The sequence below is a fragment of the Spermophilus citellus genome (assembly GCF_964194105.1).
Source record: "Spermophilus citellus genome assembly, chromosome: 17".
NCBI lineage: Eukaryota > Metazoa > Chordata > Mammalia > Rodentia > Sciuridae > Spermophilus > Spermophilus citellus.
Genome location: NC_138199.1, coordinates 12,252,119 through 12,273,487, shown reverse-complemented (window position 1 = coordinate 12,273,487; position 21,369 = coordinate 12,252,119). Strand labels below are relative to the sequence as shown.

Genomic DNA, 21,369 nt, shown 5'->3' with positions numbered 1-21,369 from the left:
TGGAGACTCTGAGTGGGTCATTGTGAAGCTCAACCTGAGCTTCTTCAGGTTGTAAAGACACATTTCTAAAGGTAAGTGGTATGGCCACATAGGGATAATCACTAAAATGCTGCCACCCACAAAAGTAAACATCACCACAAACCATGCAAACAGTCCACCGCAACCAGCAAAACTATGATGCCATAATTACAGTTCTTCCCTAACCTGCCCTACTCTATCTCATAACCCAAGACATCATGATATCACAATAGATCATTGATAACAGACCACAAAACCTTCAGGTTTACAATGGTGTGAATTTTAAAAGATGGATGATCATTGTGGTAGGAAAAACAATGGCCCCTGCTCAAAGATGTCCATGTTCTAATCCCTGGAACCTGCGAATATATATTACTTTCCCCAGCAAAAGAAACTTTGCAGATGTGATTAAGGTCAATAGGGATGAAAAGGACAACTAGTGTCCATTAACTAGGTGGATCCAGTATAATCATGACTCCTGAAAAGCAGAGAACCTTCCCAGCTGCTGTCACAGGGAGATAAGAAGAAGGGTCAGAGAGATGCAGTTGCTGGCTTTAAAGAAGGAAGAAGGGTACCTTGAGCCAAAGGATGTGGGTGGCCTCTAAAAGCAGGAATAGACCAGGGAATGGATTCTCCCCTGGAGCCTCCAGAAAGGAATGTAGATCTTTTAAACTTCTGACCTACAGAACTGCACAATATTAAATATGTGTTTTAAGTCACTAAGCGGGTGCTAATTTATTACAGCAGCAACAGAAAACGAATACAATCATTTTCTGAAAATCCCTTTGGAGCAATTGTGTGTGTGGATACTTCCTATCTTTAGACATTCAGGAAAACCATTCTCTAAATGAATGTCATGTAACTGGGGGAGGAAAATCTGGTGACTGTAGATTAAAAACAAAAGGACAATCGTCAGTATGTATTCTTGCCAAAAATAACAAACCTGATTCTGATCAACTCACTAAATCTAACCACCAAATATCTGGGACAGAAGAATATGCTAAACAATATAGGATTCAAATGGTGAAATCTAGATAGTGGTAACTATGGGCAAATGATCCTGTTTAGAACTTTGGAGAAAAAAGGGAAAGTTGGAAAAAAAAAAACCTTTTCATTAAAGAAACTTAAGGGATAACATCAACTGATTTCAATGTATGGACCACACTGAACAGTCTAAAAGCAGTCTAAAAGAAACCATCACAGGACAATCAAGGAAATTTGAACACTGACTGGATATTTGATTATGTTAAGAGATTGTTAATTTGGTATGAATGATTACGTAGGAACCATACTTTAAAATATGGGTAGGTGGGCAGACATAGAAATGAAGCCAGATTGTTTATAGGGTGTAATTGCTGAATCAGCATGGGGGGGGGTAATAGAGTCATTATCTTACTTTACTTTCATGTTTAAAATTTTCCACAGCAAAAAATTATCAATATTTTAACAAGTAAATTTTTTTCTATGTTTTTATCCATATTTTCCCATGTTATTCATTGATGCACTGTCATTATACATAATAGTGGAACTCGTTGTTATATATCGGTACATACACATGACATTACAATAGATTTTGGTCAATATCATTCTGGGACTTCCCCTTTCCCTCCCTCGTCTCTCTCCTCCACACTACTGGTCTCCTATTTTCATGAAGTCTTCGAACCCACCTTTCTTTTCCTGTTTCCCATCTTCCATATATGAGAGAAAAACATATGATCTTTGACTTTCTAAGTTTTATTTTGTTTAACATAATGTTTTTGAATTTCATCCATTTTCCTGCAAATGACAGTTTCATTCTTTATGGCTGCACAACTCCATTGTGTACACATAAGCACATTTCCTTGATCCATTCATAACATTGACAAAACACCTGAGCTGGTTCCGTAGTTTGGCTGTTATAAATGGTGCTGATATAAACATGGGTATGCATGGATCACTATAGTATGATGACTTTAATTCTTTAAAATACCAAGGAATGGTGTAGCTGGGTCCTCTGGTGGTTTCATGTCGACTTTTTTGATGAACCTCCATACTGACTTCCATAGTGATTGTACTAATTTACAATCCCACCAACAGTGTTGAAGTGTTCCTTTTTCTCCACATCCTCTCCAGCATTTATTACTGTTCATATGCTTGATGGCTGCTAATTTAACTGGAGTGAGATGAAATCTCATTGTAGTTTGGATTTGCATTTCCCCAATTGCTAATTGAACTTTTTTTTCATTTATTTGTTGGTCATTTGTATTTCTTCTTTTGAGAAATCTCCATTTAATTCATTTACCCATTTATTAATTGGGTTTTTTTTCCAGTATTAAGTTTTTGGTTTTTTTTTTTTTTCTTTTTTTCTAGATAGTTACTCTAAAAGATGATTAATAACAGATTTTCTCTCGTTCTGTAGGTTCTCTCTTCACATTTTGTTTCCTTTGCTGTGCAGCAGCTTTTAATTTGATGCAACCCATTAATTGATATTATTTCCTGAGCTTTAAGTGTCCTATTGAGGAAGTCCTTCCCTGTGCCTATGTACTGGAGTGTTGACCCTACATTTTCTTCAAGGGGTTGGAAAGTCACAAAGGGACATTACTAAGAGCTACAACCACAGACCCCAATCTGAGCACATGACAAGGACCCCAAGAACTGAGAATGTGTCTTTTCCTGTCCTTGCCACCAAATGCAAGCCCAGCTGGTGGCACTACTAGGTTTACCCAAGGACTTATATAGGCAGCACACTCGCCGTTTCAATCAACCAATGACCACAGAGGACTCTGTTTATAGACAAAAAAAAAAAAAAAAAAATTAGTCTCTGCTAGATGGAAAGGCTCTAGTCTATACTAGATAGCCCTGAGTGTAGTTTAGCAGAAAAATCAATTGACATTGTGTTATCCAGTGCCTGGAGAGTCACAATGGAACTTCTCACACCTAACATATGTGAGCAGCTCTCCCTAGATGAAAAGCAGGAACAAAGGAAAGATTGAATCAAGTTAGATAAAGGAGTCAATTACAATTTTAGGAAGACCCTTAGAGCATGTCCTAAAAATAGTGATTTTATTATTGTTTTAGTTTTAAGATTTCAGGAAAGGGATCATTCTAATCTATGTGACAGCCATAAGAAAGGACATCGTCCAAGAAAATTGTGAAGTTGTGACTGCAAGGGTTCAAAGATTAGCAACCAAGATTCCTCAGTGTAAAATGGAATCTGGCTATCCACCTTCCCCATCCCTATTTCACATGAAAACCTTTAGAGACCTAAGAACACGGAAATCTAGAATATACAACTTTCTGCTCAAATCTAGAAAGAATATCTACAGAATAAGACGACTCGATTGTGCTAATTAAGAGACCCTATCAACAGCGACCTCCTGAGCAAAGGTGGGACACCTCACACCTCTTCCAAAGCGTGGCCATCCAACTCAGGGAGAAGAGTCTAGCTCTACCCAGTTTATTTCCTTTGTGCCATCTCAGGGATGTTTGAGGTGACCAAGTCATTGTCACCACCACAGCCACTTTTCCCTAACACCCATTTATGACTCAAGTTTCAGCTAAAAAACACACACACACATACACAGAAGCCAGGATAAGCCAACTAGTTATGAGGAGGCCTAGTTTCCAGTTTAGGCAAGGAAAGCATTTATTGCCCTGAAGTCTAAATTCTATAAATTGTCATTTTGGATGATTTTCAAAGTGTTTCTAAGGATCAAGGGAAGCACAGAAAGACTAACTGGCTGGGTATGGTGATGCTTGCCTGTAGGATTTTAGGTTCAAGGCCAACCTCACCAACTTAGTCAGACCCTATCTCTAAATAAAAATAAAAAGGGCTGAGGATATAGCTCAGTGGTAGAAGCGCTTGCGTAAGCATGTACAAAACCCTGGGTTTGATCCCCAGAGCGACAAAAAACCAAAAAAGACAAAGGAGGGTTAATGGATTCCATGGACAAAAAGGAAGTCAGAAGTGACCTTTCTTGGCTTTTATTTATTTTTAATATTTTTTAGTTGTAGTTGGGCACAATATCTTTATTTTATTTATTTTTATGTGGTGCTGAGGATCGAACCAGGACCTCACACATGCTAGGCGAGCGCTGTACCACTGAGCCACAACCCCAGCCCTCTTGGCTTTCATTTTTTATCTAATACAGGACATGGCAATGAGGCAGAACCACAGCAACCTCAGCACATCATCGAGATTCCCGAGGCAGAGAAAAGGATAGTAAGGGTTTTGCATAAAGATTACTTCCATGTTTGCATTTATCATGGAAAAACAGCTTGCTAGCAAAGCAACAAGGGACACAGCATTTCAAAACATGAAGGAAAAAACAAATCTGATTTAAAACATGCCCCTCCCCTCCCCTTCATCCTCCTATTCCCAAACCCCAGAAGCCAGCAAGCCTTCAGAGTGAGGAACTCGGTATGGATGTGCTCTGCTGTGGAGACTCCATGGCTAACACTCAAGAGGAGGAGCATTCTCTCACATCCAGCACAGCAACCCCTGAATGCAGTCCCTTCTCAGTGACAGATACTTTCCCTAACAGAAAACAGCCTTTCTTGGAAAAAGCAACAATGCCAAAAAAATTCATCAGAGTGCACACACCTGTAATCTCAGCGACTCAGGAGGCAGAGGCAGGAGGATCAGCCCCAGCAACTTATCACTGTCTCCAGATAAAAAAATAAAGAGACCTGGGGATGTAGCTCCGTGATAAAGTGCCCCTGGGTTCAATCCCTAGTACCAAAAAAAAAAAGAAAAAGATGATCTATAAAAATTAGCAGGGCTGGGGATGTGGCTCAAGCGGTAGCGCGCTCGCCTGGCATGCGTGTGGCCCGGGTTCGATCCTCAGCACCACATACCAACAAGGATGTTGTGTCCGCCGAGAACTAAAAAAAAAAAATATTTAAAAAAATTCTCTCTCCCCCCCCCCACTCTCTCTTTAAAAAAAAGAAAAAGATGCAAGGAATTGTATCTTTAAAAAAAATAATAAAATAAAATTTAAAAAAATTAGCAAAAGGGCAGTCCTTTCAGGAACTGTATGTAAACCCTGAAGAAAACTATTGTACAAGAATCACTGTGCTCGATGTAAAGCTGTGTTACTTTTTATTTTTTCACTTTCCTTCAAATACGGTAATTGGTAAAGCCCCAAGAGAGCTGCTGTGTTTCATTTACCAGACAATTTCACCACAAAGGGGAGTTCAAAATAGAATTAGACTTCTGCTTCTGGCTAAGATGGACTGACAGGGACCAGATTTCCTTTTGGCCTAAAATAACTGGGAAAGGGTTGGGGGGAGAACCAGGCAAAACATCCAAGTTTCAAAATACATATGTCAGGAAACGAAGAGCAGTGATCTCCTAGCAATGGGAAACAAATAAGACTGCCCCGATTATTCCCCTGTGAGAGCTCCCAGCCATGGTGGGCGAGTTGGGGGAGTCCAGGTGGAAACTGGCAGATTGAATGAGTCCCAGGAGATCACGGTAGTTCAAGTATTCAGGGTACTACCACAGAGGACAGATCTGCATGGGGAGAGCTCTAGACAGCGAGTCTTTGAGTATTGCATGAACAATGAGGGAACGCCCCAAAGCTGGGGAAAAGAATCACTCCAAACAGTAAAGGGAAGGAACCTCTGGGCTCAACCAGCTCAGACATATTATTTATTCCCACCAACCAAGATATTTCATTATTCATGAAGCATTACATAGAATATGCAGAATGATTTTGGCTCATTAGTGGGATAAACTACTCTAGACTGGAGTTGGTAGATATTAAGTATTTTAGGCTTTGTGGTTCGTATGATCCTTAGAGCAATTACTCAACTCTGCCACCGTAAGCAGGAAAGCATGTACAGATAATGTATAAAGGGATGAGAATGGTTGTGTTCCCATAAAACTGTATTTATAGGGCTGGGGTTGTGGCTCAGTAGTAGAATGCTTGACTGGCACATGTGAGGCACAGGGTTCAACTGTCAGCATAAAAGTAAATAAAGGCATAGTATCCATCTACAACATTAAAAAAAAAGCAGACCTGTGTTTATGAGCACTAAACTGAATTTTATATAATTTTTACAAGTTACAAGATACTCTTCTTTTGATTATTTTTCACCATTTCAAAAATTTAAAAGCCATTTGCAACTTGCAGAGCATATAACAACAGACGACAGTAGGCCAGATTTGGTCCATAGATCCTGCTCTATAACACCTCATTGATCGGTTTTATAAAGCAAGACCCAAGTAACTCAGTAGCATCCCACAGAAACACAAGAATATTTCTAAAAATTAAGAAATACCCAGTACTGAACAAAGAAAAATATCACCATAGCAGGTATCCAAGTGAATGAAACAATAAGATCAGAAACAAGGCAAGGATGTCTGCTCTCACCATTTCTATTTAGCATTGTAATAGAGGTTGTAGCAAGTGCAATAATAAATAAGGCAACCAGATTGAAATGAACAAAACTGTCTTTATTGACATACATGATCATTTGCATAGAATCCTACACTCTCAACAAGTAAACCGAGAACAAACTAGTGATTTTTTTATAAGGTTGCATGATCCAAACACATTTTTTAAATAATCAACTGTATTTTTATGTAGGAGCAACAGACACCGAAAAAATTTTAAATGCTATTTATAATTGAATAAAAATATGAAATACTTATGGATAAATCTGATAAAAGATGGACAAGATATGTATATTGAATACTAGAAAGCACTTTTGAGGAAAATTAAACTAAATAAACCCATTTATTTAGAATTAAATCTGTATTTATGGATTGGGAGATTCATGGTTAAGATGTCAATTCCCATGCTTACTGTAGCATTATTCCCAATAGTCAAGATTTTTTTTTTAAAATCAATTTAAGTGCCCAACAGTGGATGAATGGATTTTTAAAAAAAGTGTGGTATGTATAAGCAATAGAATACTATTCAGCCATAAAAAGAAGGAAATCCTGTAACTTGTGACAACATGAAGAACCTAGAGGACATTATGTTAAATGAAACAAGACAGGCACAGAAAGGCAAACACTGAACGATCTCACTAATATGCAGAATAGAAAAAAGTCAAGCATATTCTTCACTTTGCTCTTATGAGTTTAACAGGAGCTAGGTGATGGAGGAAGGATGAGGGAATTAGAGAGATGTTAGTCAAAAGACACAAAATTTCAGATAGTTTCAAGTAAATTTAAAAGATCTATTGTGCTAGGTTTAGAGGCTTAGGCAGGAAGACTGCAAATTCAAGGCCAGCATGAAGTTCAAGGTCAGTTCAGCAAGACTCTGTCTTAAAATAAAAAGGAGCTGGGTAGGTAGCTTAGTGTGCAAGGCCCTGGGTTCAATCTTCAGTCCCTTTAAAAAAAAAAAAAAAAGGCTCTATTGTACATCATGGTGACTAATATACTTTAAAATTGCTTAAAGAGTAGACTGGAAGTGTACTCTCTCTATATATGTAAGAATGTTTATGTTAGCTTGATTTAGTCATTCCACAATGTATTAATATTTTCAAAATATCATATATAATTTTTTCTATTAAAAATTTAAAAAATTTTTTTTAAAAAGTCAAAAGTGTACTCAGGGGTAAAGCACTTGTTTAGCAGGTACAAGGCCACAAGTTCAATCCTTAGTACCAAATGTACAAATAAAAGGTAAACCTACCTCTACTACATGATTCAGTCATTCCACTTATAGGTATTTACCTAAAAAAATTGAAATTTTGCCAAGTGAGATAGCACAGGCCTATAATCCCAGCAACTTGGGGAACTGAGGTTGGGAGCAAGTTTGAGGCTAACTCAGCAACTTACAGAGAACTTGTCTCAAATAAAAAATAAAAAGAGTCATGGTAGAGTGCCCCTGGGTTCAATTCCCAGTACCACAAAAAAAAAAAAAGAATCTACAAATAAAGTACATGTTCACAGCAGCTGTACTTGTAACAGCCCCAAACTGAAAACCACGCAAATATCTATTAGTAGGTGAACAGTTACACAGATTGTGGTAAATGTGAATAATGGGATACCATATTATAATATAAAAAAATGAAATACTGATATACACAACATGGATAAAGTAACTATGTTTAGTAAAAGCCAGATCCCCTGCCCTCCCAAAAGAGCACATACCGTATCATTCTACTTATGTAAAATTATAGAAAACAGAAAATAATTTATAGTGACAGAAAGCAGATCAGCAGCTGTCTAGGGATGGAGGAGGGGTAATAGGAAGAATTTTAAAGAGACATGAAGAAAACCTCAGAAAGTAATGATTATGTTCATTATTTTGATTGTAGTAATAGCTTCATATGTGTATACATATGTCAAAGCTTATCAAATCTTATGCTTCAAATATGTGCTAGTTATGATAATGTTAAATATTCCTCAATAAAGTTGATCTTTAAAAAGTAGATTTAGAACAATATATCTGTACATGCTGACAGTGGAAAAAATGTTCATAACACACATTAGTAATGGAATACCACCAAAAAGACAGCTATGTACCTCATGACACCATTTATATATGTGTGTTTAGACTGAATATATGTAGGTATATACAAAGTCTGAGGAAATACATATTGATCCATTTATGGTTAGAAATTGAAGAAATGGAGTTTTCCATCTTATCTGTCTATAGTGCTTAAATTTTGTAAAGCAAGTATACATTACTTCTGAATTTTAAAAAATAGAAGTTACAAAATAATTAGCAGTTTTAATAGCTAACAAGCAAGATGAACTTGAGGTGAAAGTCAACCTATTTATTTTGCATATGAAAAAGGTGGCGTCCTGGGCTGGGGTTATGGCTCAGTGGTAGAGCGCTGGCCTAGCAAGTGTGAGGCACTGGGTTTGACCCTCAGCACCACATATAATAAAAATAAAGGTCCATCGACAGCTAAAAAAAAATATGAAAAAAAAAAAAAGGTGGAGTCCTGTGTTAGAAGAACAGTCAAGAGCATACGCTCTAAGGTCCTCTAGACTTATCAGATTCAGACCTGTTCTCACCCAGTGGAAAAAATCACTACTTCCATCAGCTATTAAAACAGGTGACAGCAGGTTTCCACTCTTCAGGTATCCTGAGGCACAAAAATGCCAAGAGCTTTAGAGGACCAGCAGTTTTCATTCCAGTTTTCAATGAGGATAAGGAACATTCAAGGCCACAGTCAAAAATCAGAAAAGGTTTCTGAGCCCACAGTCCTTGGGTATTAGTACCTTGGATGATTTTCTGCTGCTGTTGCCGGATTTCATCAAAACCCAAGCCTCTGGTCTCCTCTGGCTCCTCAAAGAGCCAAGGGTTGGGTGCTCCTCGCTTAGCCTCTTCACTCATCAGGCTGGACCTAAGAACCACATTAAATGCATTACACATCTCAAAAAATACAGCTCAGATGCAAATTCCCCTCACAAGTGCAGAGGTGGCCAGCCTCCTATGCTTTGAAAATTCAATTTGCGCAATTTATTGCATCCTTAGTCTGTTCCAGGAACTGTGTTTAGTGTTAGAAGAGTTATGAGGATGAATAAGGCTCAAACCTGGTCCCCAGGGAATTACAGCCTGTTAAAGAGATGATGGGAGAACATAATACTCGTATAATCCTCCAAGATACATTTGACTCAATAATCATACAAGAGGCTGATAAATGAGGTTCTTAAATTTCAACCACATAAAGCCAATTGGAAGTATTCTTTATACTAGGACATACTAGGACAAAGTTTCTCACAGGCCATGTGACACCAAATGTACAAATATTATTTTTCAAGCAGATTCAATGCTACAATTACTGATTATAGCATGAAAAAGATAATTTTCCTTAGTTGCTTACCGACAGTAATGCATGCAGTTTCAAATCCAATTTTATGATTCTTATGTAGCATTCATAATATAATCAACACAGTCTGATTGTCCATCTTAGTCTTCACTCCCTCTAGTAACCCACATGCCCCGTTTGTACCAAACACATTGGGGATTTCCTGTTCTTGCCGAGACCAATCTCTGCCTCAGTCCCAGTTTACTGGATTCTTCTCATCTCAAGTGGCTCTCTCCTGCCCTGATGTTTCCACAATCTATCTGAGCTGTGAGGATCACCTTGTTCAGGAAACCATGTCTGACCACTTTGAAACAAACAAAGGTTCACTTTAGAGCTGATTGGATTCAAAACAAAAATGACGATAGCAATGTTGCAGTAGTGGGAGTGACAGCAACAACTGACAGTTAAGCACTTGCTATGTGCAGGCACTGTTCCAGCAACTTATGTGTATTCACTCACTTCTCCATCGTTGCTCATTCTTCTAGCCCCAATGGCATGGTACTGTCTAGAGACAACCGATATCCCAATGCTTAACCTTTTATAGAGATAAGACTTGATATGGGCTGGGGCTCATCGTAGAGCGCTTGCCTAGCACGTGCAAGGCCCTGGGTTCGATCCTCAGCACCACATAAAAATAAATAAATAAAGGTATTGGGTCCAACTACAACTAAAAATTTTTAAAAAATAAAATAAAAAAGACTTGGTAGAACAGAAAAATCACCTTTATTCTTCTATACCCTGTTTTCCATTATGGAGTGAATAGCTAACAACAGTACATCGCTTACCAGAAGTATAGGGATAGTTATATCCATCTCCACGGGTTCTGGGAGGATTAAATAATTAGTTTATTTAAAAAAAAAATCTGTGGTGGGTGCAGTGGCACAGGCCTGTAATCCCAGCAGTTCAGGAGGTTGAGACAGGAGGACAGCCTCAGCAATTTAGTGAGGCCCCAAGCAATTTAGTGAGATGCTGTCTCTAAATAAAATATTTTTTTTAAAGGGCTGAGCATGTGGCTCAGTGGTTAAGTGCCCCTGGGTTCAATTTTAATTTTTTTTTTTTTTTTTTTTTTTTGCTCAGTACTTCTGTGAGAGGTACTATTCTAATTAACAGGCATAAAGAAAAAACAACTATAGGCAAACCAAAGTCTCTGCCTTACAAAGTGCAGATTCTCATTATAGGTGCCATTTTCATTCCACCTTGTGTGTGTGGCTTGGGGCGGGGGGAGGACAATATGTAAAATGTTGGGAAAATGCTTAATGTAGTGCTTAGAAAACAAAAATCATTCAAGAAACTAACTTATCATTATACCAATTATTGCATTATATACACAGGAGACACTTAAAATTCTCAAACCCAAAAAGTCATATTAATTTAATTTTTAGCTTAGTCCTTTAAAACCAAAGAACATAATATGTATTAAGAAACAAACCCAAGCCAAATGGGGAATTTTTTTTTTTTAAATCGTTAGACTAAGATTTTAAGCACATAGCTGGTCTCCCTTATTCAAGTGTACTATAATTAGCATGCCAAACACTTTCACATTATCCAAAAGACAGATGTGTTCTTTAAAGCCTTACTTCACATGATTGGCCCCCAAGAATCCAAGATGTCAAGATTTCAGATTTATTCCATATAATAATTATTTAATTCCACCTAGCTTTGAAGAAAAAGCAAGGAAAGAAGTAAATTTGCAATCAAAGCATACCCCTAAACCCTTAAACCATCTTGCAAGTGCCAGCCTTTGTCAAAACAGGAATCACGTGGGATTCTGTATACAGCTCACTCCAGTACATGGATCACAGGCATATAAAGTAACCTCAGAAGTGCATCAGTGACCAGCTATTAGTATCCATTCAAATGGATAAATTGCAACTAGGTGATACTGCTTCTCTAAGTTACTGCTGAAATGTCCCACTGTTGGTCCTTGTGGTAACACATACTTTTAAAAATTAATACAAAAGGGCTGGAGGTATAGCCCACTGATAGAGTACACACTTAGCATGAGTGCAGCTGTGAGTTCAATCCCCAGAGCACACATGCATGCATGCACACATGCACGCAAATTAATGTTAAAAGGGAAAAAATGTACAATTTCTTTTAGCAACCTCAAAAAAAATGACAAATTGGGACTTCAGCAATGTATGTATTTTTTCATAATATTTTTATTTATTTATTTTTATGTGATGCTGAGGATCGGAACCCAGTGCCTTTCACATGCTAAGCAAGTGCTCTACCACTGAGCCCAGCCACACGCGTGTGTGTGTGTGTGTGTGTGTGTTTTAAACACCTTTTAGAAAGCAAAAGTGACAACATAGACACAATTTAATATTACTATTAAATACACATCACCAACAGACATATAGGAAAGACTTCCTAGAGTTATCTAATTCCCAAAGCTGATTTGCCATCTCCTCCTCTCTTCCCTCCTCTCTATTTTGGTGTTTTCGGTTTTGCCGATGTCCCAAACCTGCCAGGAAATCCAGCAATGCATGTGCCTTTCTTTAATAAGAGCGGGTACAATATTAAGATCACAGGTATTCTTATATGTAGAATGCTTTATTTTCTTTAGAGATTCATCATTTGGAATGATGCCTATCATTCAGTACAGTTCTATACACAATGGCCCTGAGTGTGCTGCATCAGAATCTGGGAGTAAGGGGGAAAAAATGGCACATGAATAGTTAAAAAGAAGCCCCACATATAAAAATTCAGGCAAGGCATGTCCTCCATCCCTTACCCTGATTGAAAAAAAATCACTGTGTTAAAGACTTACCAATTTATCTCTACCCGTGATATTTTCCTATGTGTTCTCTATCTTAAATGAAAAGGCACAAATACAGAATCTCCAACTGGCATTCCTCCAAACTTAACATACACAAAGTCAAATGCATCACTTGCATCCTATAAGCTTTACTTCTCCTGCGCCCTCTGTTTTGGTCAGCAAGTCATGCAAGCCATGATTTCTGCTCCTCTCCCCCACATCTCAAAGGCCAAGACCTCCCTCAGAGGTGGTTCTCAAGTCCATGTCCTTATTTCCATCCCCAGTGGTGGAGCCTCCTGGGCTCAGATTCTCATCATCTCTCGCGTGGACGGTGGAGATGGTGTTCTTCTGATTGGTCTCTATGCTCCCAGTCACACTCACCCAAATCATCTTATACTTATGCTGCTAGAATTATCTTTCTAAAAACAAATATCTCACCATATCATTTCTATATTTCAAGACTTCTGTGACTCCCCAGAAGCTACAGGTCAAGTGTGAGCTTAACACGAGGCCCTGGTGATCTCTGCATCATCATCTTTCAACATCCCCCCTTCCACACCCTGCCTCTCCTTCAGCCCTACACACTGCTCAACCACTCAAGACAAAGGCACAAACTTTCACACTCTCATGTTTTTGTATGAGTCTGAAGTGTCCCCACCCCCATCTCTTTGTCCATCTGGCAAAATTCTATTCATCCCCTAAGGCTCAACTCAAATGTCACTTCTGCTGCTTAGTCCTTCCTGATCCCCACCCCCTCCCCCTTCCCGAGAATCAATCACTCGCCGGTGCTCCCATGGCACTTTGCTCATGACCTCTAACGTGGCATTTATCAAGCAGGATTGTAGTTAGTTATTTACTCATCTGTCTCCCTTCCTAAATTATGAGCTCTGTGAGGAAAGAGGCCACATGACAGTCATGTTTATATCCCCTGTACAAAAAAAAAAAAAAACCCACCAGCCTCAGAATACGCCAGAGAAGCAGCATTCAGTAAACGTTTACGAAACAGAACTGGGAAAACCACTGAGGGCACTGAGGGCTTCAAGCCAAAGGAAGACAAAATGAGAAAAGTATTTAACATTTTCATTTTGAGAGATTAAAAAAAAAAATCCTACTTATCAACTGCTACCTGCCTTCAAGATTTTAGCAGCAAAGAGTAACACTGTTCAAGCAGATGAAGAGAATTTCTTGATAGGAAATTCTGTCAGTTAAACACCTTGTATCTCAACCTCACTTTCGGAATGACAAGCAAGGAGTATTTCTCCTTTGCAAAGGAAGTTAAAGAGAGGAAATGCTAATTCTTATGTTGCCGAGTTTAGGACGGACTTCATTTTTTTTTTCCTTGCTGGAGATGTAAGCCAGGGCCTCACACATGCTAGGCAAATGCTTTACCATTGAACCACTCCTCCAGTCCTTGGCCTTAAACTTCTGGGCTCAAGTGATCCCTCTGTCTCAGTTTCCCCAAGTAGCTGGGATTATAGGTCTGCGCCACAGTGCCCGAGTCCCACCTTTTTAAAATATATCAAAAATGTTTATCCAAATTCTTTCAAGGTGGAACTTATCTAATAAAAAGAATATCAGATAAATGCCATATTAATAAATATGTTAGTATCTGTCTCACATCTTATAAGGTTTCAGTTTCTAAAGACAAAAATGATTTCATTTTCATTCCCCCAAAGAAAACAGCATATGTTATTAAATTATAATATGGGGCACAGATAATCCATCTTTCTGTTGACAAATGAAGCTGAAGCTTGTTAAAGTTCATAGGGAGGGCGTTCTTATCAACTGAATACAGAATTGAAAAGGCAGTGAATTCCAAGAAGTAGCTTTTCAAAAAGATGTCACATTGACTATACAAAATGTTTGTTTTGTCTGGAAAAAAATATCCGTGTTTGACAATTCACAGACCACAAGGGAGGTTTGCAGTTTGGACTAGTAAAGCTATTTCTAAGGTGTCAGTGAATTGAATCGAGTCTGCAAAGTTTCGTAACTAGACTTGCCTATAGATGTGAAAACGCTACTATGGTATTTAAGGGCAATTCCTTTTTCAAAACTTTTTGTGTAGTTTCGTTCTGTGAACATCAGATGCACCGAGGCTCAAATTTCAATCAGAAATAGATTCTTTGACATAAATTCTTTAGAGACAAAGTCTGGCAACAGGACGCAGATGGATTACTCTGAAGAGAGGCTGCAGTGGGGAGGAGACTGAAGGCTGTGCAGTGATGTAGGTGGGCAGCAAGGGGGTCTAGACAAAGGAAAGGACACCAGAGAACATAGAGAAAAGGACAATTAACATACTGATTCAAAGGGAAATTCCACAAGTACTGGTGAGTAGACTGGATATAGAAATAGAGATTTCCAGATCTGGCCGAGTTGGAGGGAATGGACACAACATAGGAAAGGAAATTTCTCATTACTTTCAAGCATCAGCACAATTCCTAATAACAATCCCAAAATAACACTCCTCCTTGAAGCTCATGCTCTATGGGTATGTGAGTATTGTAGCCATATTTATAGACTGTTAACTTCTTTCAGTCCAATACTCCATCCTATTATAGTTTTGTACCCCGTCCATCTATCCCTCCAACCATCCAACAAATACAGAGTACCCTTAATGTATCAGGCGCTCATCTCAGGGACTTGGAAGTGAACAAGAGTGATAGATGCCTGACCTCATGAAGCTGACACTCTAAGGACAAAAAATGCCCAACACTGTGCAAAGAAAATTCTCAAAATAATTTTGTTAATTTAAGAAAATAATCTTCGCTTCAATTAATCCAGAGTATCAATCCAGGGCAAATAAGAACTTAAATAAGGAAAATATTTTCCTTATCCAAGGAAAATACACCATAGAACTTAGAAAAACATTTGCATTAGGTTTTCAAATTTTAAACAAAAATTTTTTTTAAGGGGGGAGAGTTATGCATTGCTAGCCAAATTTACCTGGGTAACTTTGGGGAGTTAACACAATTTGGAAAAAGGGAAGTTTTTCATCATCTTTCAAATTTCACTGTAGTACCTTATAACAACTCCAAAGTAAGAATGTTCCTTCAAGAGTATGACCTGTGGATGAATGGTTGCTTGTAGCCGTATCTACTAGACTGTTAACATCTGACTGTTAACATCTTTCAATCCAATACTCCACCCTATTTCTTCCTGTCTTTTTTTTTTTTTACTGTTAATAAAAACCTTAATAAAATAGTTCATAGAATAGAAATGTAGGGTAGAAAAGGTCATCAGAAGTCATTATTTTGGTCCCCAACCCAAACTTCAGAAATCTGAAACCACTATTCCTCAGGGTCATCTAAGAAATTTAAAACCAAGTAAAACCAAAAGGACACTTTTCTTACTTTAAGTGTTTGATTGCCTTGGGTACCTAAAAGGTAGAAGAGGGATAAGGAGGCCTGATGTACAAAACACCTAAGAATTCCAAGAGCTGAAGTGACTGCTCTGCTAAACCTTATGGTGACAGAGAGCCATCTGCTGGTTGATGGTTCAGGTTCAGCTACAACCATCCAATGGTCAACTTTTATTGCAAGCAGCTCTGTACTTTATTACTACTCAAGGCACCCTTGAAAACATGCTTAGAAACAGACTGTGCAAAAGTCAACAAGCTCATATAGGATAAGGGAACTTCTGTTCTTGGATCTAGCCTTCTGGACCCTGTCCTCAATAACAACTCCGCTCTGCCTTCACTTGGCTCTTCACAAACACTGTGAAATGACAAATCCAATAAGTGTCCAATCGAGGAACACAATTTATAATTTGCATGTAGGCATTTGACATGTCTAATGAGTTCCAACTTCGTCTTGACACTAATGTTTTCCCCTTAGCATGTGTTTCCAATCTAACTTATTTTATAAAGATAAAATACAATAAAAATTTCAAGTATGCAAAGTAACACTGTTCTATGGACTGAGATGTGAGAGTAGCAAAGCAAAGTCATTGGCTGGCAGACAGTGCCACCAATAGTAGTGGAATTTTGGGTTCTTCAACTGATGAACAAAAAATCCAAATCTGGCATTAAGACTGTTTAAGGGTACCAATGAATAATGTATATGTATATTCAAGATGCAGAAAAGCCAAGGACTGCCTAGTCAGACATTATTTCCACCTCAATAACCTTGCTTTTCATTGTATCAATTCATCCAAGTCATATTGAAAAATGCAAATGATTGAGATGGACACCCACATGATTAACCATAGCATCTTTTCCTCTGGAGACAAAATCCAGGAAATTTGTAAGATCTCAGGTGACTTTTATGCAACCAGCAGGACGCCAAACTTGGTAAGGAAGCTATTGCTCTAGAAAGTGTAGGATTCAAGAAAAGTACACAAGAGGAAAAAATACATTTGTACAAATTCTACACATTTTACCAGGGCTATCTCAAGTCTTGTTTCTTCCACATTCTTCAACCCCCCCCCCAAAATGATTTCCCTTTTTTCTAATCTAGACCATGAATAGCCCATACCCCAATTTTGCACTTCAAATTCACTATTCTTAGAGACCTCTACATGTTCTGTGCAAGAGAGAGAGACTTCCCCAGATGGCATGCCACCTATATATTTCCTGCTAAAATCAGTGACAGCAAGTATTCATTCATGCTTATAAAGCAGTTTCGAATTTACAAAGAATATTCACATACATTCTTCTCACTTGAACTGTATAATATTTGGAAGAGTTGTCATTATCTTTGTCTTATATAAAATGAAAGAGTCAAACTCCAACCTAGGCTTTCTCATAATCTTTTGTTCCTTCCACTGACTCACACGATGCAAAGCAAACACGATGCTTGAACATCTAGTAAAGGATAATGCTTCTTGTAGGTCAAATGAACAGGAAAAGGGACAAAGTACTCAAAGTCAGTAAGAATTGGTCGTGAGGACCCCTAAAAAGGAACTGGTAGGAAACCAAAAGCAAAAGAGAAAAGGCCTAAGAGACAACACCTAAGGCAAAGGACAACAAGACTTAAGCTCTAAATCTCTGCCATCGATTCAGCCTAAACACAATGATTTAGCTGTTAAGAATTGGCCTCCTCATATATCAAACTGCTTATCTCTGAAGATTACTATGAGGGTCAAATGATATAAGACATGAAAGTGCTCATTAAATAGAGAAGAGGGGAAGGGAGAAGTAGAAAACTCTTGTGAATAAAGAAGAATATGAATTTACATATCTTCATTTTTTTTTAAAGAATATTTTTTAGTTTTCGGTGGATACAACATCCTCATTTTATTTTTATGTGGTACTGAGGTCGAACCCAGCGCCCCGCGCATGCCAGGCGAGCGCGCTACCGCTTGAGCCACATCCCTAGCCTCATTTTTAGTTTTTAAAAGCACAAATTGGGGGCTGGGGATGTGGCTCAAGCGGTAGCGCGCTCGCCTGGCATGCGTGCGGCCCGGGTTCGATCCTCAGCACCACATACCAACAAAGATGTTGTGTCCGCCGAGAACTAAAAAATAAAATATTAAAGATTCTCTCACTCTCTCTTTAAAAATAAATAAATAAATAAAAATAAAAGCACAAATTGGATCCAGGCATGTAATTCCAGCAACTTCAGAGGCTGAGGCAAGAGGATCACAGATTAGATGTCAGCCTCAACAACTTAGTGAGACCCTGTCTCAAAATTAAAAAAAAAAAAAAGGCTGGGCCTATAGCTCAGTAGTAAAGTACCCAGCCTGGGTTCAATCCCCAGTACAAAAAAGAAAAAAAAAAAAAAAAAGAGGCTGGGGATGTGGCTTAAGTGGTAGCTTATTTTTATAACTTAAAAATCAATTCATGCAGGGATAGGGAAACTTTTTATTTTCCATACTGAAGTCACAATTATACCAGTACTAAAATACTGAAATTCAAAATGGTATCATTTTCACCCAAGAGGATTAAAACTGGCAAAACCCACCAAGCTCATCAATACCAAGGCCAAGGTATCAGGAAATGGGCTCTCTTGCAGGGCTGTGTGCTGTGGGGGACATTTCTGTAATCCCAGCGACTCATGAGGCTGGGGCAGAAGGATCACAAGTTCAAGGCTAGCCTCAGCAACTCAGCCAGGCCCTAAGCAACTCCAAATAAAAATAAAAAGGGCCCAGGATGTGGCTCAGTAGTTAAGTGCCTCTAGGTTCAATCCCCAGTACCAAAACGTAGGCCCCCCCTTATATTACTGGAGGAACACAAAATACTGCAACTTTTAAGAAGCACACATGACTGTATTTGTCAAATTCTGAACATCCGTTCCTTTTGTCCAATAACCCTACTTTAAGAACTCTGTCCAATGGGAAGAGAGGCCATAGACCCCGTGGGTATTTACCTCAGCATTGTGTGTAATGGCAAAAAAGAAATGCCCCAACATCCATAAAATGGGGAGTCACTGGAAAAATGACTGCATATTTATATTGGAGAATATCAGCTATGGAAAATAATTTGTCAGATCTATGGATTTGGTCAGCTCTATTGAGAGGAGAAAAGAGAAGAGGAAGGGAATACAACAGAATAGAAAAATCACAGCAATATATACATGTATCGAACACTACATGGTTCTCCATTAATATGTACAATTTTTATGTATCACTTTAAAAATAAATTTGAAAAAAAGTGAAAACTATTAGAAAACATTAAAAACATACTCTTAAAGGAAAAATTAATTTTATACAGTTTGATCAAAGTGGGGAGAAAGCATTCTAGATGCTTCTCCCCCAGGCCCACAGAAGCAGTTACAATTTACAGAAACAAAAACCAGGTGATGTACATCTATTGATTCAGCTAGACTATGCTGGCTGGGGAATGCATCCAGGCAGCCCAGTGTGGGGTGGGGGTAGTTTTATTCTCAGTGTAAGGAGGTTCAGCAGCTCTGTTTTCAATCTCCCCTCCCCTGTTTATTTCAATCCTGAGGGAAGTGGGGCTCCATGACATCCATTTTTAAATCAAGAATTGGGGGGGGGGGCACAAACTAAAAATCATGAAATGCCAAAAATCAAGCAAAATTTTCAGGGAGAAAGAGCAATGAAAAAGTATTTATATATGTATGTATATAAAATATATGAATGAAAGTAAAAGGTAAGAGAGAGACAAGAAAGAAGGAAAAAAAAGAATATAGAGACTAGGAATGCGGCACAGTCTAGATAGTGATAAAAGATGATGTATTAAAATGGCAAGCAGGGTTGCAGTTACACGGACAAAGGGTGGGGGGAAGGTCAAAGACAACTGAGAGGTAAAAGACAATTCCTGAAGTTAGGAAGAATAAGCAATTTTAACATTATCTCCTTGCTTTCAAGTAAAAAATTTAACTTTTCCAAAACCTAGCAACTGGAAAATTGTTTCCTTTCTATTGACTTATAGCTCCATCTTGTGGTCTGTTCAGGACATAGCACTCAGAGTGTGCATACATAACAGGTATGTGCGCCTATGAGTGCACTTACACGTAAAATATGTGATTATATACACAAATATATATGTGCAGAACAAATGTATATGTAGCATATAAATGTATGCACATGAATTTTAAAATATGCCTTTAAGTAAAAATATAAGTAGAATATATAAAAAGAAAAATGTCACAAGCATAAAGCTCAATGATAACTTACCTGAATACCTCCAGTAAACCACTACCCAGGGCAAGAAATCAAAGCATTACCAGAACCTGAGAAGCCCCCTGCATCCCCTTCTATTCACTACTTCCCCCAAAGGGAACCAGTTTTATGATTTATAGTATCATGAATAAACTTTGTTTTTATAGCAATGGCATCCATACAGTTAGCATTCATGTCTGGTTTATTTCACTCAACATGACGTTTGTGAGATCCATCCACAGTGTGGTGCAGAGTTGAAAACTGTTCATTCTCACTTGCTGTGCAACATCAGGGTATGCACACGCCCTAACATATTTGGCCCTTATGCTGTGGAGGTCACTGGGTGGTTTCCAGGTGGGACTATTATGAACAGCACTCCTATAAATATTCTTGTATTTTGTATAGTTCTGTTCTAATGAATATAAAGTTTCCCAAAGAGTACACCAAAAGGATAGGAGAACTCCAGACCACATCCTAGCAATATTTGTTATGCCTGTCATCTTATTTTAGCCCTTTTTACAGGTATAATGGTATGATATTGTGGTTTTAGCTTGCAATTTCCTGATTAGTAAAGACGAAAACCTTTTCTGTTCATCAGCTACTGGATATGCTCTTTTGCGAAGTTGAAGTCCTCTGTCAATTTTCTCCTCTAGTAGGGTGTCTGCCTTTTACTCGATTTATAGGGGTTCTTCATATATCCTGGATATATTTCCTGGGTCAGACATATGCCCTGCTAATACAGATTTCCATTCTGTGGCTTGTCTTTGCTCTTCATAGTATGTTTAGTAAACAGCATTTCTCATTTGAATGAAGTCCAGTTCATTTTTTCCACTTATGCTTAGTAATTCTGGTGAGCTGTTAAGGAAATCTTTGCCTAACCCAAGGTCATAAAGACATTCTTCTACATTTTCTTCTAAAAGCTCTCTTCTTTGACCTTTCTCATTTAGAACAATACTTTTGTAATTTTTTTTTTTTTTTTTTTTTTTTTTTTTTTTTTTTTAGGTAGAGTGATAGCAGGGAGCAAGATACTTTTGCATATGGACATCTAGTTGACCTAATACCATTTATTGGAAAGACTACCTTCTCCATTTCCATTGCATTCACTGTCACTTTTGTCATAAATCAGGTGTCATATGTGTGGGGGACAGATTATGGAGTCTCTATTTTGTTCTACTGGATATTTGTCCTTGTGCTAACACGGCACTACAGCTTTATGACATCTTAACAGATAATGTAGATCTTCCAACCTTTTTTTCAAAACTGCCTCA

At 38.1% G+C, this 21,369-nt stretch overlaps 1 protein-coding gene across 7 annotated transcripts in view; it reads right to left on the bottom strand.

Annotated features, from left to right (window-relative positions):
* Nucleotides 1-21,369, bottom strand: part of STX8 (syntaxin 8) — a 250,382-nt gene that overhangs the window by 197,973 nt on the left and 31,040 nt on the right. For all 7 annotated transcript variants that reach the window (XM_081272232.1, XM_081272230.1, XM_081272231.1 and 4 more), the window contains one exon: nt 9,188-9,312. In XM_081272232.1, the coding sequence (XP_081128358.1) occupies nt 9,188-9,312 (125 nt within the window). The remainder of the gene's footprint in view (nt 1-9,187; nt 9,313-21,369) is intronic.